Source organism: Strix uralensis, chromosome 26 (genome assembly GCF_047716275.1).
Source record: "Strix uralensis isolate ZFMK-TIS-50842 chromosome 26, bStrUra1, whole genome shotgun sequence".
Lineage (NCBI taxonomy): Eukaryota > Metazoa > Chordata > Aves > Strigiformes > Strigidae > Strix > Strix uralensis.
Genome location: NC_133997.1, coordinates 4220404 through 4236876, shown reverse-complemented (window position 1 = coordinate 4236876; position 16473 = coordinate 4220404). Strand labels below are relative to the sequence as shown.

General features: G+C 44.3%; 1 protein-coding gene across 1 annotated transcript; it reads right to left on the bottom strand.

The window, feature by feature from the left end:
- Positions 1-238: 238 nt before the first annotated feature.
- Positions 239-16159, bottom strand: CRTAM (cytotoxic and regulatory T cell molecule). Its single transcript, XM_074894967.1, has 13 exons — positions 16095-16159; positions 12534-12680; positions 9658-9810; positions 9319-9450; positions 6105-6275; positions 5471-5542; positions 5274-5339; positions 4942-5064; positions 3711-3782; positions 3094-3198; positions 2534-2680; positions 2075-2158; positions 239-1177 (listed from the first exon to the last, which is right to left on the bottom strand). Exons 1-13 carry the CDS (start codon positions 16141-16143, stop codon positions 1047-1049), a joined length of 1452 nt encoding a protein of 483 aa, XP_074751068.1. The 5' UTR covers positions 16144-16159; the 3' UTR covers positions 239-1046.
- Between the last annotated feature and the right edge of the window lie 314 nt (positions 16160-16473).

The following is a 16473-nucleotide window of genomic DNA, read 5'->3' as shown; positions in this document are numbered from 1 at the left end:
CCTGTCCCCCCCCTGCGGGGAGCGTGGTAGCGCCCGGGCCAGGGGCCGCGGGGCGAAGCCACTTTCCGCTTAAAATTAAAATTATTCCTCGCAGCCACTTCACGGGCTTTCATTTAATTCGGTGTTCAGAAAGGGTCTTCAGCATTTTTCTTACTTCTAGTGAGAACTGATAACCTCTAATGAGAAAAAGAAAGACAGCTTTCCCTTGTAATGTACATTTCCTTTATTTTCGGAATTCAGTTTTATCTTTCTGCCACAGAAAAAGGTCCCCGGTGATGGCGGGATGCAAAGCCTTGGCGATCCTCCTAGCTTGCCTGCTGGCAGGCGAGTGACATTGTCCCTGGGTTTGGAGAGTCCCAACATCCCCTTCACCTCTGCCGACCCCTTGTTTGACTCCCATCTCCCCAGTGACACCCCTGGGACCTTCGGAGATGGGGGAGACTGTAGCACCCAAATGTTTTTGGTTTCAGAGCCCCTTGCTCTGATGTTATCGTTGTACGGGTGAGGCAGAAGTCCTAGCAAGGGGGGACAATTTTATTTATTTTTTAACACTTTGGACATTAGGATGCCTTCCTGATTGGTTAAATACAGCTGGATGTCCAGGTTTGGGGTCAGAATGAGATAATCCATGGTCCCAGTTTTTCCTGGGTTTCCTGCTCAGTCCCATCCTTACAGAGGAGGTGGCTGAAGCGTTACAGGAATATCTTCATATCCTGCGGTCCTCGGTGCTAACCGCCTGTTCCTTTGCCAGGACCCTAATTGCTGATAGGACCTGAGATGGGATTGATGAGCTCTATTTTTGGCAGTGATTAATTAAATCCTTTGAGGATTACAGGTAAATCACTGTGTTCATCGCTGATCGGTTTCTAGGAGCGTGGCTCCCATCTACCCGTCCCACCGTTTAAAGAAAAGCATTTCCAACTGGCTTTTGGATTGAGGGTGACTGTTTGTACTTCTGCTCCTGGAAAGCATATTGATATCTGAATGCTGTACTACAAGTACCAGGAAAGAGTGGTCTTACTGCACGTTGTACAGATTTGCCGTTGCTATACATCTGTTTCCTTTCCACATCCAAACAGTTTCTCACTCATTGCAATGTTTTTGTCTCTTGGATTCTTCTGTGTTGTTTCCACACATCCTTCTGTTACATACTGCACGTTGGGTTTCTGATTGACAACTGAAAGATAAACACACATTTATTACTGATTTTGTAAAGGAGGGGCTGTGTACCTGCTCGAAATAGGTGTTGAATTAGAGTGTTATAGAATAATAAAAGACAACATGCATTCCTAGAAGCTGTAAGGGCATCCATCACAGCAAAGACTGAGATGCATGATGGGATCTAATGCAGGTTACACAATATTCAAGGCACTAATTTGTACTAGAAGTGGTTTAAATATTTCATATTTCAAAATATTTGAAAAAGAAGTCAAATTTTGAAAATATTTTGACAGTAATTATGAGCCCCCTTCTCTTTTAATACCATTTAGGTGCCGCAATAAACTCATGCTGAAAGATGTTGGCAAAGTTCCCTCAGTCTTGCCGTGTGGGCTTATTCACCTGCCCAGAGCTGACTTTGTTTAGACAAAAGTCCAAGTGTGGAGCAAAAATACTGCAGCTGAGGGGGCTGACAGACCTGCCTCATCTGTAGTCCCTGGCTGAGAACAGGACTGGTGAAGCACTGATGTTTTGTTGGTGGTGAAATCAGATAAGAGCCATTCAGGACAATTTAACAATAGTAGTGTTCACGGTACGTACCACGCATATTGTTTTTAATAATGTTTCAGTAGGTTATATTTAGAAACTAGATAAACCCATTGTGATTATCCAGTCTAACCTATCAAATAAAAAGCAATGGTTTTAATTTTGTATCGCTTCTGCATCACTCTTGCTGAAGCTGTAATATCTGTGGTGAACCTCCGGGTATGAAAGGTTTGGGTTTAGAATATTCAGGTTTAAAACATGCAATTTGCAAATATCCCTGTATAGTAAGATCGACTGCAATCTGCTCTGGCTGTGGTCAGTAGCAATGCTCTAACAGGAATTAGTTTATGTTGCTTAAAGCTTTTTTTACCGTGTCCGTTCTTCTCATGGCCCAGACTGTCTTCATTAGATTTGGATTTATAACTCTCCAGTGTCTGCTCTGAAACATCATTTTCTGTGCAGAAAACAAATGTAATTAAAATGATGAGATCTTTCCATGACTGTTCCTCATCCTTTGCCTTGAGCATAAAAATCCTGAGAGACTAGTTACAAAATGGGGGTTTGGTCATCCTGACCATCTAAGAGAGATGCTCAAGGCAACAATTTTGTTGGCTTTTGTGGCACCTCCTGTCAGCTGAAGCGTGGCCCAAGGCCACCAGTTACAGGGATTCTTCAGCAGTTGTTTGCAACAAGTCACAGTCACTGTCTATGGGACATTTAATTGAGGCTGGAGGAGCTGTGTCTTGTCTCTGCTTAAGAGGGTCCTCAGCTCTCCAGCCCCTCTGAATAAAGCACCGTCAGCAGTTGCTTGGCCAGGGCCGTCACCCACCTCTTTTCCACACTCCATGAGCTTTTTTCAGCTTCCTCATAAAAAGCAGGACAATGACGAGCAGCATGAAGATCAGAGCAGCCACCAAGATTGGCAGCAAGAGATTATTTTCTTTCTTTCTGATGCCTTCAGATTTCCGATCTTGCTCTGTAAAAGAGGCAGGTGCATGTCTGTGTTGTTAAATAGCTTCCTCTAAATCTCTGGTAATTAAGACAAGAATGATATATCCTGGACCAGGCCAGATGAACATGGTGGGAGAGTGGAAGTCACCTCACTGGGCCTAATTTTAGGATGTGAGGTCAAATTTTTTCTTCTTGTATGAACAACAAAAACTGATTGAAATCAGTGGACTTGTGTTCCAGCACAACAAACAGTAAAATTTAGCTTTTTTCTAGATGATAAAAATGGTTGTGTTTCTGTGGTCTCTCCCCAAGATCACAAGCCAGCATTACCCTAGGGTACTGACAGAAGGTTTGGAGGTGGATACGTGGTCAGAAAGAACCAGCTTGGTGTAAGAAAGCTCGTTTCATGTTTGGAAGCTGTCATTACAGCGTTCGTACCGAAGGTGATGATGGAAATCACAGTTACATTTTCACTTGGTAGTGGGACTTCTGTCCTGGAAAGTTCCTCTTCTGTGACATTGCCACTGAATGCTGTTTCAGTCCCTGGAAGAATGGAAAGGAGAACAGTATTGCTCTGAAGGGCAAAGGGATGCTTAAGAAATGTGTATTTTCCCAGCAGCTTATAAGTGCAGGGCACCTGGTACTGCAGCAGAAAGGGACTTCTGGAGCCCTTGATTTAAAGTTCTGTGCTCACTTCCTTAACGCTGTAATTCGTTTTAATCTGAAGACCACCTAGGCTTTACGGACAGAAAATCCTCAGAGTTTCTTACACATTGTTGAACTCAACATTTCCCATTCAGAGCCAAATTAAAACAAAGCTGAGCTTTGGTTCTTTGCTCATTTTAGCCTTTCCCTGTCCATCCGTTTGCTTCTTTTCCTTGCAAAATCATGAATGAGCATGTATCCTTCTCCTTAAAGCAGATATTTTTTTGGCATTCATATCCCTGATTACTCTTTTACTGTCTTCATAGCTCACAGTGGTGCAATAACCCAGTGTGAGAACCCCCGTCCTTTGCCACTGCCACCCTGATGCCACTGATGATGTAAGGTCGTACCGTTGGGGACACGATAACTCGACGAACCAGCCAGTTCTCCCTCTCCTGCTGCAGCTGGCGTTGCTTCGGACCCTGAGCAAACAGAGAGGTGAGCTCTGACTTTTCTTACGCACACAGACAATATATCCTTGTATCATTAACTTTGATTTATAAAACTGAAATGATCATGCGTGCTGTGTCTACCAAAACTTTACATTCATAAGAGATTTTCTTCCTTAGCAAGTGCACATAGTGAAAGGCCTGTTAAAAGATTCAGGCTCCCTTTCCATGTATGTTTATCAATGTATGTATGAATTATTTATCGGGATGTAGCCATTCTGTGACATTTGTAATCACCAATGTAGCACTTTTAAACAAATATAAACAACAGAGTTCATGTATTTCTAAAACAGCCAATTGTTTCTGTCTTATAAGGAGCGGATGAGGGAACTGGGGTTGTTTAGTTTGGAGAAGAGGAGGCTGAGGGGAGACCTCATCGCCCTCTACAACTACCTGACAGGAGGGTGCAGAGAGCTGGGGATGAGCCTCTTTAACCAAGTAATGAGCGATAGGACAAGAGGGAATGGCCTCAAGTTGCGCCAGGGAAGGTTTAGACTAGGTATTAGGAAGCATTTCTTTCCAGAAGGGGTTGTTGGGCATTGGAATGGGCTGCCCAGGGAGGTGGTGGAGTCCCCATCCCTGGAGGTGTTTAAGAGTAGGGTCGACATAGCCCTTAGGGATATGGTGTAGTTTGGATCTGTCAGTGCTGGGTTAACGGTTGGACTAGATGATCTTCAAGGTCCTTTCCAACCGAGATGATTCTGTGATTCTGTGTTTTTCCACTGCAGGGCCTGTCACACTAAGCAGGTGCGTGCACCCACCTTGGTGAGTTTTGGCCAACTGATCTGGGCAGTGAAGCTCTTAATTCTGCTGGAAACAACTCCTCAGTTCAGTAACTGCAGCCTGCTGTGTGCAGATAACCGTTGTTGCACAGTGCCATCTAGTGCAACTGGCCAGAGAAATCCCAGCCTGGGCTCACACCGTGCTGCGCCAGCGGCTGCTGTTGCTAATGCTGATGTTCTTCTGCATCTTACGTGAGGGACTGCGTCTGCTTTCATGGCTGTAAAACTCCCCGCACAAGCAAGAAATGCTTTTTATGTAACATGCTTGTTTGTAACATGGAATGTAATGCTGTTCTCTGTAACATTTCTGTCCTGGTTTGGTAAATTCATGTAACTAAGACCAAACTTACAAGTAGATGTGACATCTGGTTGGAGGTTTTGCTGGGTTGGTGTTGACGCTGAGCTGGTAACTACTGTATCCTCTGGTACTGCGGAAGGAACAGCTGGTTGTTTGGATTCTAAAGGAACCCCCCCTGAACACAAGACAAAAATCAGAAAACACATTTTGCCATTGAACTGATCTTTGAAAAACAAACCTGCCCTGTATGCTCCGTGCTCCGGGCTGTTTGGCTGCTGATCAGTGGTTAGACTTACAGTCCTACCCTCGCACCTGCAGCTTACCTGTCCTCTGGATATATTTAACACTATGAAATGAGGAAAAACCAGAAAGTGAAACCCTTACCAGTATGCTGTGGGTAGCTTGGAGCGGAGGCCGTGTCGCTGTTCAGATCTGATGCTGCTGTGGTCACTGGGGAAAAAACCAAAGCGGTTCTGAAGGCTGTGCAAAATGTCCCTCAGTGCTGATGGCAACTGGTGATAGATGCTGTGTTTACCTGACCTGTGCATTAATTAAAAAGAGGCCAAGCAGTTAATGCCTACCTGCAGGTTGCTCGCTCTCAGAGACACGTGTATCCACCTCCAGCGCAGCTGGTGCAGGATTTGGTTTTGTCACTGAAAAAACCCAACAACAGTAGAACTTTCAGAGCGCTTTATAAGCATTTGCTGAATCAAGCAATCTAAGGAAGAATGAAGTAAGAATAATTAGATCCAGCCTAAAGATGGGTAAATAGGCGGAAGGCAAGCTCTATTCTGAGAATTATTAAACAAGTAGCTTCAGCGTTAATTTACAATATTTACACCCTGCTAGCGTTCCGGATGGATGTGTCTAATATGCAGAAGACGTGGGAAGCTCACAGCTTTTTGAGAATATAATTTCTAAGTTGTCTTTAAAGCTTTAGGACAAACATCACCTGAATTCTAGCAGCAGCACTGGAGAACTGACCTGCCTGGGCTGCTGTGGTTTAATGTTTAATGAATTTTAAGGTAGTTAAGAAGCAGGAAAAAGCCCAGAAATCTTAGTTTGGAGTTCTTCTGTTGCCCCAGGTAACCGTCTCATTTAAAGATAGATTTGGGCAGTAGACTAAGGGCTTCAGCTTTGCCTACGTATCTGCATAACTTTCACCGCTTCAGAGTGGTAAAATGAGATAGCCTCTGCTGAAAGAGCCTTCAGTACCTGTCCTAGGGAGGTCCTCAAACTGGAAAGATGCCATCAGCTTCTGTCCTCCTAGTGTTTGGTGGTGAATGATGCAGCTGGCTGTTGAACTGGGCCCATAGGCGAGGACTGTCAGCGTGCTGGTTGTGGTCCATTTCTTCCCATCAGCTTCTAACTTGTGCTTAGTGTCACCTATACACCCATTGGAAGAAAACATTTAAGTGCTTTCTAGTCAAGAGCAATTTAATGAAAAACCTTCCTGGCGCAATCTGCATTACCTCGCTGTGCTAAAGCAGCCCCTGATTACTGTGCACAAGTGGTTCATTGTGTAAATGGATTACCTGGGAGCCCAAAGGCAGCAAGGTCATGTTTTCTTCCTTGGCAGCTGTGTAAGTGCAGACCTCGCTGCCCCTCCTGAGCTCAACCCAAAGCCTCTGCTCGTTCATGACTGACTGGGGAAATTCCTGCTGCAGGGGCAGCAAAATGTCCAAACACCCACCAGCACTTTTGGTCCTTCCTGAACAGAATAAATTGCTTTGCTGTGTGGCACAGGCAAGCCTGGCCGGCAGTGGGGAGCCTCAGGGCAAGGACCTGCTGTTTCGCAGCACGACTGAGGTCTAGAAAAGTTCTGATTCTGCTATGTGATATCCAAGGGCATTGCATTTGTGTCTTAACAGCTGTGGATTTGTCACCCCAAACATAAAAAAGTTGTGCAGTATTTGTGCATATTGATAAATATGCAAAATAAATATTGATGTGCAATATTTATGTTTGCAATAAACCAACATTTGTGTAACTATGAAATCCTGTACAAGTCCTCCATCATCCCTACGATGCGGGTTTGACTCTCCCCCTTTTGCAGCTGAGGAAAGTTAAACACAAAGATTAATTGCCTTGCCATAATGAATTAAGAGTGAGCCATGTAACTTGTCTGATGTCCTCTAGGTAGTACTGACTTCTACTCATTTATACAATATGGAAAAATAAAGATGTATTTCATGTGACACAAGGAGACATGTTTGAATAGCTCTGGTGGAGAGGGAGGTTTTTTTCAAGTGTTTACCTTAAATACCCATAATAGCACAATAATTTCTACTGTCTGTTTATAATGTAGAGCTTCTCTGGAAACAAACTGATGCCTTCTCTTGATCTGTTACCCTTGGTAACACCTTTATTTCTTAAATTAAGGAAATTCCTTGTTTCAAAATTAGCCTTTACAGATAACTTGCTGTATCACATAGACCAGTATTTCTCAACCCTCTTTTCCATACCCAGCAGGGTCATGTAAGAGCTCAAAAGAATTTCAAAGTGGTTTTGCTAGGAAGGAAATAATCTTTGTCAGCAACAGCTCAGTAATTACAGCTGGTTTGCCCCTGCTGAGCCCTGGTGGAACTGAGGTGCTACCAGTAATTAAGATGTATTAGCTATTTTCTGATTAGTATAAATATTTGCTGTAAGTGATTAAAGCTGAGAATGGAAAGGGGGGAGTGGAGTGGTGCTTGAAGACAGTCACCTTCAAAAAAAAAAGAAAGGCACATGCAGAAAGTTTGAGAAACAGTGAATTAGGATAGTGAATTTTTTCCTTTTGAAGGCTCTAGTTCCCGTCTGCCACAAGCTGGCTACTTGGTGAAATCAGCACCTCTTTATGCAAATAGTCCTTCCTCTGAAAACCAGCTGAAACCCACTAATTGGGCCCAGCTCAGCCCCTGTGGTGCTTAACTGGTCCCAGGAGCCTGGGGGCTGGAGGGTCAGGTGGTCCCCACTAGTCTGGCTGGCTGGGGAAGTGCTATGAGGGCAACCGGGAGAGAAAGGTAAGTGTAGAGATTTGCTAAAATAAGTGGAGAAATGCATGGTGTATTGTGATATGTATTGTGGGAGGTGTTTAGTGTCTGAGTTGTGTGTTGTTACAAATCATATAATTTACCAGGCCAGAACGGAGGTTGTTTCAAGTTTAAGGAAAGCCCTGGATTTAGAACAACACTGGGAAAAATGTATATAAAAAACTCAGAGGTGACATATTGCTTCCCTGAGCTCTGAATCACTTCACAGCTGGTATCCCCCAAACCCTTCCAGTCACACAGAGCCCTGCTTTTCCCAAACGCCTGCAGGATTTTCGGATCTGCTTTTCCAAGACCCACACGCTGCTCCAGAGCACCTTTCCCCCTGCAATTGCAGAGAACTCTCTGCCCTGGCTTTCGTGTGCCTTGCTTAGCAGCTATGCTGCTTCCCCCGAGTGCAATTTCTTTAAGCGTAGGGCTTTATGCAGTTGCATTAATGCCTGTGTATCTGGCAGCCTGGATTTATTTTTTTTTTTTTAGTCTTGCTTTCTAGCTATATTCAGGCCAGCACACTTCTTTTAGTGCTCTTAGTTAAAAAAACCATTTTGGGGCTGAGTGGGGAGGAAGATTACAGGCTAAACTTTGAATATGTTGTTTGATGATGCGAACTACAATTAAGAGCTTGTTAATACGTGAAAAGAAATACATTTGCATCTGTGGGTATTTTCCTCACACTTTGCTACAGATGCGCGTTTCCTCTCGGCTGTGCTACAGCTAGTAAGGTAGTTAATATTAGACGTGGCCTTCAGAGCAGCTATTTATATAGCACACAGGTTAAGTTGAGCTGTGTGGTGGCTCCGTTCCTCCTCACGTGTGTCCACGAGATGGGTGCAGACCTCTTCTCTCTGGGGAAACTGTGGCAGGGTGGTGTGGGCTGTGTTTCCTGAGCTCTCTTCTTACTCCTGCTGGTGAGCTGCCTGGCTCAGAACAGATGGATGAGAGAGAAAGGCTGCTTTGGGGCAGGGGGGGGGGGGGTGTGAGCTGCTCAGCAAAGCTGAGGAACATCTGTTTACTGGTTATAATGTGGAAATAGTTATAATGGATTTGAGAACTGACTTTATACTGGGGCTTTGAAAACTGCGCCTCCAGAGTTTTGGTTTCATTTTATTTCAGCGGAATTTCACACCAGACTCTTAAGGGATTTTGGTGCCAAGTGTTTTTCTGCACTGAATGTGAGCAAAGCAGATGAGCTCTCTGCCTTGCGCAGACACTGGAATTTAGTGCTGACTTTTCTCCAGACCTGCACCACGGGGGCCAAGTTGTACTAAAGGAGTGGAGGATGAGTGGTAGTCCCAGCTGACGTGTTGCAGAAAGTGTTTCACCCTCTAGTGTTTTTAAACATGCCCAAGGCTGTTAAGAAATTGTTAGTAATCAATCCTCAGTCCTTTAACACTTACCAGGAAGCTCTATCCCGTTGTCCAACAGCCAGGTAATCTGGGGCTGTGGTTTACATCCTTGGGTATAGCAGGACAGTGTAATTCTTCTTTCTGTGTCTTGGGATACTTCCAGTACTGGATTAGAAGGAGCAGCTGCAGCAATAAGATTTAGAATCAGTTATAGTACATCCTTCTACTTGGTTTTATGAATGGCGGCAAACACAGCATTATCTGGGGGGACTGAGCTAAGATTATGCTGTGTTAAGCACCGTACAATTGCATGCAAAAATGCAGGTCTGGAGTTGAGGAGCTGGCTCTGCTGTTCTGCTCCTCTGGAACAAAGCAGGCGAAGGAACTTACCCAAAACCTTAAGAGCCGTCGTCTTGCTTTTGAAGGGGGTGCTGTAGTAGAAGCATTTATACATGCCTTCATCGTGCACTGTTACGTTAGACAGTTGGATGGATAATTCATCCTTTGAATAATGGATAAGTTTGTACCTCTGATCTCTTAGAGCTGTAAGGAAAATAAAACCCAGCATGCTATGTGTGTTGGTACATAAGAGTAAGACAGATAATCAAAGCAGTAATGAACGAGGATGGTTTTCTTTATTGGATTTTTTTTAATTCATCAACACTTGACATAAGGGAGCAGTTCTAGCACGAAGCATTCCTAGTGGGTGCTGCGCTAGTACAGAGGCAGCAGTAAACTGAGGAAGTGGGGGCAGGGTGTGTGTGTGTGTGCTGTCAGCAGGGAAGGATTACATGGGTTTTTTCTCACTTTTATTTTCAGGGGGTCTTATTCCTGTGTTCCCAGGTATTATAGCAATTTGGGTTCTTTAAGTGTCTAGGAGGATAAATATAAGCAAACCTTGGTGTGTGAGGACATGATATGTGGTCGGAAAAGTAGTATGAGTATAGAGCATAGATGCATGAACTGATGATCTTTCCCTTCCCCATTCCCCAAGCCTTTATTTGGCCTTGAAAAAAATCACTTCCCCTCTTTGGGTGTATTTTGTGATATATAAATGAAAGAGATGTGACCATAGTGTTATTAACTGGCTGTTTTGCTTCTCCTATCCTTGTCTAATTACCTTGATTTTAATGAGACCATCTCCTAGGATGTCTGTACTCTGCTGTATAGTTCCCTTTCTCTCTCTTGACTTTCTAGTCTCTGCTTCATTCCTCCCGCTGGATGACCCGTGGGAGTCCTCAGGGTCAGGCCAGCAAGTCACATGGACTCTTCCCACAACCGCAGCACAGAAAGTGTAACATTCTGCCCTTAAATTGAACTGAAACTGGGGATGTGTACCAGTCATTAGGGAGAAAAAGATCTCAAAAACTATATTTTTTTTTTTTTTTTGGATGAGGTCTTGTAACAATACAGAGTTGGGAGAAAATCACAGCAGCACTATAAATTATGGAAGTGATTAAATATTAAAGGATTTTGAAATCACCATGATGTAAGGCTTGCAGCTAACTTCTCATGTTTTTAGCTACAATGAGACTGGAGGGAACTGACTGACGAAGTGGTTTTTTGGAGAAGGAATATGACAGATTCACAGTGCTGATTCAGAATAAAAAATGAAAATGTCCGTATGCAGCGTCAAGTTTGGTTTCTCTCTAAATGAGGACTGTTTTCTTTTGTATTGCAAAAGGGAAATATTCAGTGTGTCTGACTTATCAAGGACCCAAATGCTTTGCAAGCTCTAGTCCTCGTGGATGTTATATCGTGTCTTACTGAAGGATAATCATGGGAAGTTGAAACTATGGGCTGAATCCTCAGGTGACTTAAGACAGATACTGTTTTCACTCGGGTTAGAGTCTGCTTCTGTAGATACCAGTGGATATGTTCTTTCCCTAACCTTATTAAATTGCTGTGTCCACTCAGCAAAACTTTAAGCATCAAAAGGGCTAGAGCCATTAAAAGATGGAGGTGTTTAAAACTGGATACGGGCAGATTAAACCGTCTCAGTCCAAAACTGTTTGCATAGAAAGGGAGTGTTTGTGGCTGTAGCCAGGGCCAGAGCAAAGAGAACTTGCATAAATGAAGGAATTCTTGCTACTCTCACCTACCTCTATGGTGTAAAATACTGAGAACATACATATATATGTTAAAAATAGAGATAACTGACGGAGAGGTGATTTCCTCCTAGGTCTTGTGGTTCTTGGGTGCAGGATCAGACTAAGACTGCCACAGGGGGGAGGAACCCCTGCCATAGCCTGCTGTGGTTTTTGGAAGCCTGGATGTCAAAGCAGCATGGGGTGGGTTGCAATAGCCCTTTTTCCCACATTGATTAACTGTCAGTGGTTCAGCACCGAGTCTTTTTGGATCCCGTTTGAATCTAATGGCTCATATTCATTATACCGAGAGTACTGAACTTGGGATCCTGGATTCCGCAGGAAACAGTTCCTGATACATACATGTTTGAGTCATTTAAAATTGCTAATGAACACTCATCCCACTTGCTCTTGTAATTGAGTAAATAGGAGCAACAGTTACTCATGACATTTTCCGTTTAGAAATATTTGCAGTACTTGTGGGATATATTGGTAGGCTGGTTTGATGCGGGTGGCAAGACCCAGTGTCTGGGATTCCCAGAACAACCGAAGAGGACCCTCAGCTCCTGGGCAGTTTCAATGGGATTTGGATAAATCCCAGTCATTATCATTAAAACCTAAAGGCTTTAACAAGCAGGGATGCTGACTAGGTACTCTACAAATAGGGAAGACCGAGACAGTCCTCATCTTGCAGAGCTGTCAAATTGGGACCAAGAGGAGAGAGGATAGAGAGACATGAGGTGTAGGGAGTGGAAGAGAACACAATAATTGTGACTTTGGCTTTGTCAGCACATATTAGAAATCACTGCTTGTTTTCTTGTTTTCTAAAAATTTCCTCTTGATGCACTACACTGAATTCCCTGATGAGCAGAAGAGTACCCAAGGCTTTCAGGCACATCCACTCCTATCTGTCTTGTACAGCAAGAGTGGGGTTTTTGTGCTAATCTCTTGGTGCTGGTGGTAACTACAGTTCATTGCTAAAAGCTCTGGGGCCAGACCACTCTTGTGGGGGTTTCCATTTCATCAGCTTCCTGCCAGAAAGGGGCTGGATGTAAAACCATCTCGAGTGGTTGGGTAGGAGGTGAGTCAGACTGGCCATGGGTGGGAGCAGGGAAAGGCCAGTTCTGAGTGACCCTCCAGCCCCACGTGGAAAGTGGGACACTCAGTTTTCACACTTACCCCGCTGGCTGTTGAGAAAAATGGCAAAACCCTGAGGGTTTAACCACTGCCGGGCAGAACTGTTGTCACCACTGAGGGTGCAGCGGAGTTTTAGGTCCTCTCCTTCCTTTAGAGTTACAGTTTCACTGCCAGCTTCTGAAAAATCCCCTGCCAGAGATGAGGGGGGAAAAAACAAGTATTAAAATGTGACATAAAGCGACAATGTTTCGCACAATGTGTCAACTTTCCTTTTTTCAAGGGTGTAAAGTTTTTTCTACATTAGACTTGCCAATATGATTGTACTGATAAAAATAAATCACAGTCTTTAGGTCATTGCAGTCCCCCTTGTACCAACATTTTGTGATCTTCACCTGCTAGCACAACCCGATTTAGTTATTAATCCTTATTCCACATGAGTCAGTGAAGAATTGCTAGCAGACCCATTTAATGCACGTTCTCCCTGTGTGTTAACACAAACATTAATTTTCATTATTCCACGTTACATTCTGAAGCTGTTGAACCTGATCTGCAAGCGTGTGCGACTGAGCAGTGAATGGTCAGCACCTCTGAAAAATGAGGCTTTTTTATTCAGAAATTGTAATGCTGCAACTGCTTTGAACTGGCTTTGAAACTTCTTTTGAAGATAGGATCCACAAACCTGGCCTGGCACAGGTTACTAAAATGAAATTTCATCCTCTTTCCTCCCCGTTCATTTTACAGACAGGCAGTAAAGTGTGTTTTTCTCTCCAGACATTCTAAGATATATAATACACTTTGTGAAAATATTTGATGACCTGGAATGAATTGTGTTCTCCAGAAAAAAGCATACCCTGGAGAAATTACTAAGAGCAGTGCCTGGGTCAGAGTTAAGTAAATAGGCAGTAAGAGGGTTTTATTTTTGATTCCTGTTTTGCGTGTTTTGATTTTATTTTCCAGGTAGCTCTCTGCTGCAAGTTCCTACTGCATACATGAACACTGCCGTTTCGGGAACAGAGTATTTCTGGGCTTCAGGAAAACTTTGAATTTTCTTAAAAACATTTAAAAATGTACCAGAAATGAAGCTATCGTAGGGCGCTCTTGCTGGACCTGATCTTTTACCACTAAAATCAGAGGAAGGGCTTGTCTCCCTGTAGTTTCCCATGGGGGTCTGCTTTCATGCCTCACCCTTGAGTTGAGCAAACCTGACATTTCCCACGCCAGAGGTGGCCTGGAAAAATGGTCAGTGATGTAGCCTGGGACTTCACAAATAGCAAACACACCACAGATCTTTTATCGTTCTTCACTAGCTAATCTTTGGAGGCTATAAGCTTGTAGAAGAGATTTCCTTGTAATAGCTCAATATTTTAATTTCCAAATTTGTGTGATGTATGCTGCTTTAACTGAGGAGAAACTGTGCAGTGTGGATCTACTGTCTGTCCTTACTGCCAGGAGACACCACAGGCCAGGTTCAACTGAATCGCTGTACGCCAGTGAAGCCTTATGGAATTTAGAGCGCCCGTAACTGCTTTACCATCACATATGGCACATCAGTGCCTTTGGCTTATATTTCCTCTTGATTCCACCTCCATTTCCTAGGGCTAGTGTCTCAGCTGGTTTCTCAGGGCTTGTGCCACATGGGGGTCATTTGCAGAGGAGCAGTAGAAAAGGAGAACCTCCTTGCATGGGTTTCACTTGTGAAGACCTGTGGCAGGAGGTGCATGTTCTTAAGGTAGAAGAGAGGGCTTTGTGGTTTTCCACGGGGCCCTTCTGCATTTTTTCATAGTGACAGTTTCCTGTCTAACAGCAGTATGGGGTCTATAAAGTCACACCTTTTGAGGTGAGAGCAGCAAGACTGAACAAGAAAAGGTGGGAGTGAAAGCAGCCCCCGGAACAGAGCATATATGTAATTTCCATGAGAGACCATAGCTTCATTCCGTCTGTAACTCAGAGGTCAAATTTCCTTCCTTGTATAGGAGGCAGTTTGATGTGGCTGTGGTCTTCAAGCCACTGTAGCCCACCACAGGACAGTCACTGGGGTGTGGGAGATGTTCCCATGCCAGCTCTAGAGGACAGTGGTTCTTGTACTGTGTGGATCCCTGGTGCCCCAGCTACCTGGGAAAATGAGCCTGGCATCAAGGACAGTGATACAGTCACCTTCTTGGCAAGAAAGGGCAACAATTTCTTGCTAGAAATTGCAGGATGCAACTGAGCAGAATGATTCATGCCTCTGGTTGCTATTATTTCGGCCCTCAGAAAGTGCACAGAGATCTTGTTGTGGTGATATGCACTCAGTGTATCATTTCAGAGTTATCTTTAAAAATGTAGCCTATAGAGACATCCTGTTTAATGAGTTATTTTTGACCTGTGGGCTGTTGACCCGCGAGTGCGAGTCTGAATTAATTCTGATGGCCAAGAGCAGCCGGTAGTTGTCAGCAGGTACAAATTCATCATGCAGGGGTCCGTGGCCATATCGGGGGAAGAGGGGTTGTACAATCAGGGTGGAAGCTGCTGATTTGGAGCAAGTCTAAAGGGCACTGCAGGTGCCAGTTCAGCTAGGATATAACTGGTAGCTCCTTAAGGCCTGGCTGCTGTTATTCAATGCTAATAAAATATGCTAAGCATATTACAGAATGTTTTGTCGCTATTTAGACACTGAGATTTCACGTGGCCTCTGTTAACGATACCTTGGTGCGTGAGAGTATTAGCAAAGTGTCAGCGATAGCACTGCTATGGTTTCAGGTCCAGCATTTAAGAAAGGAGAGGGACTATTGCTTCGGCCAGCACCAGGCTGTTCTTCCCGCAAAGGTCGGGAGTGAAGCCTGCAAGAATCCTGAGCTGTAGATAGCTGTCTTGCTGCTTTCACAGAATCATCTGTGTTGGAAGGGACCTTGAAGATCATCCAGTTCAACTGTTAACCCAGCACTGACAGATCCCAACTACACCAGATCCCTCAGTGCTATGTCAACAACCTCCAGGGATGGGGACTCCACCACCTCCCTGGGCAGCCCAACAGAATCACAGAATCATCTAGGTTGGAAAGGACCTTGAAGATCATCTAGTCCAACCGAACTTTCCTTATTTGACATGGTCAGATATGAATCTCTCGCACTGTCCTGTGTATGAAAGGCAGGAGAATAGCAAAGCAGGTATAAGCTACATCCTCTAGTAGGAGTAAGAAGATTGAGCGTTTAAAGCGCTTTTCATTTTCAAAGTGCTCTGCAAGTGCTTTCTAAATTGCTCTGACTTCTGATTTAACCTCTTTTTACACAATACATGAACAAAGGCATACACAGATATCCAAGCCATGGAAAGTAAGCAGTGATTCACTGTCCAAATTTAAGGGAGAATCTTTTGATTTCCCAGTGCTTTGCCATCTCAAGCATGCTGCTAGGAGGTGAATGGGTTTTATCAATAATGGGTTTGGGAATCAGCTGGAATTCGGCACCAGCGTGCTTTGGAAATTGGGTGACAATGCAGCATTGTCAAGAGGAAAACAATAGCAAAGCTGCCTTGCATGTGGTGTGCTGGAGCTCTGGAAATAGACTTCTCCAGGCTGGACTACTTGCAAAGAGGAGATCATGTAAGAAAACGCGTATCACTTACCTTGCATCAGGAACAGAGCCGCGACGTGTAGCACCCAGGTGAAAGTCATGTTGCGGCGCGGGCGCCGGCGGTCTCTGACTTCCTCCTTCTGCCGGGGCTGCTACGCAGCAGGTCCCTTTTCAGCACGGGGGCAGCAGATTTACCATGACTTCATCACCATTCTCTGCCTCCTTTCCTCTTCTCTGCTGTTCCACTCTCCTCTCCCCCGTCTCACGTTTCCTATGTGTTGGTGACTGCTGAGAAGTCGGTGACCTCACAGGTCTGTAAAATTGTGGTGGTGACCTTGGCTAAATGCCAGGTACCCACCAAGTCGCTCTATCACTTCCCCCCCTTTCCCTTTTTTTTCTCAATAGGGCAAAGAAGGGAAAGAAAATAAGAT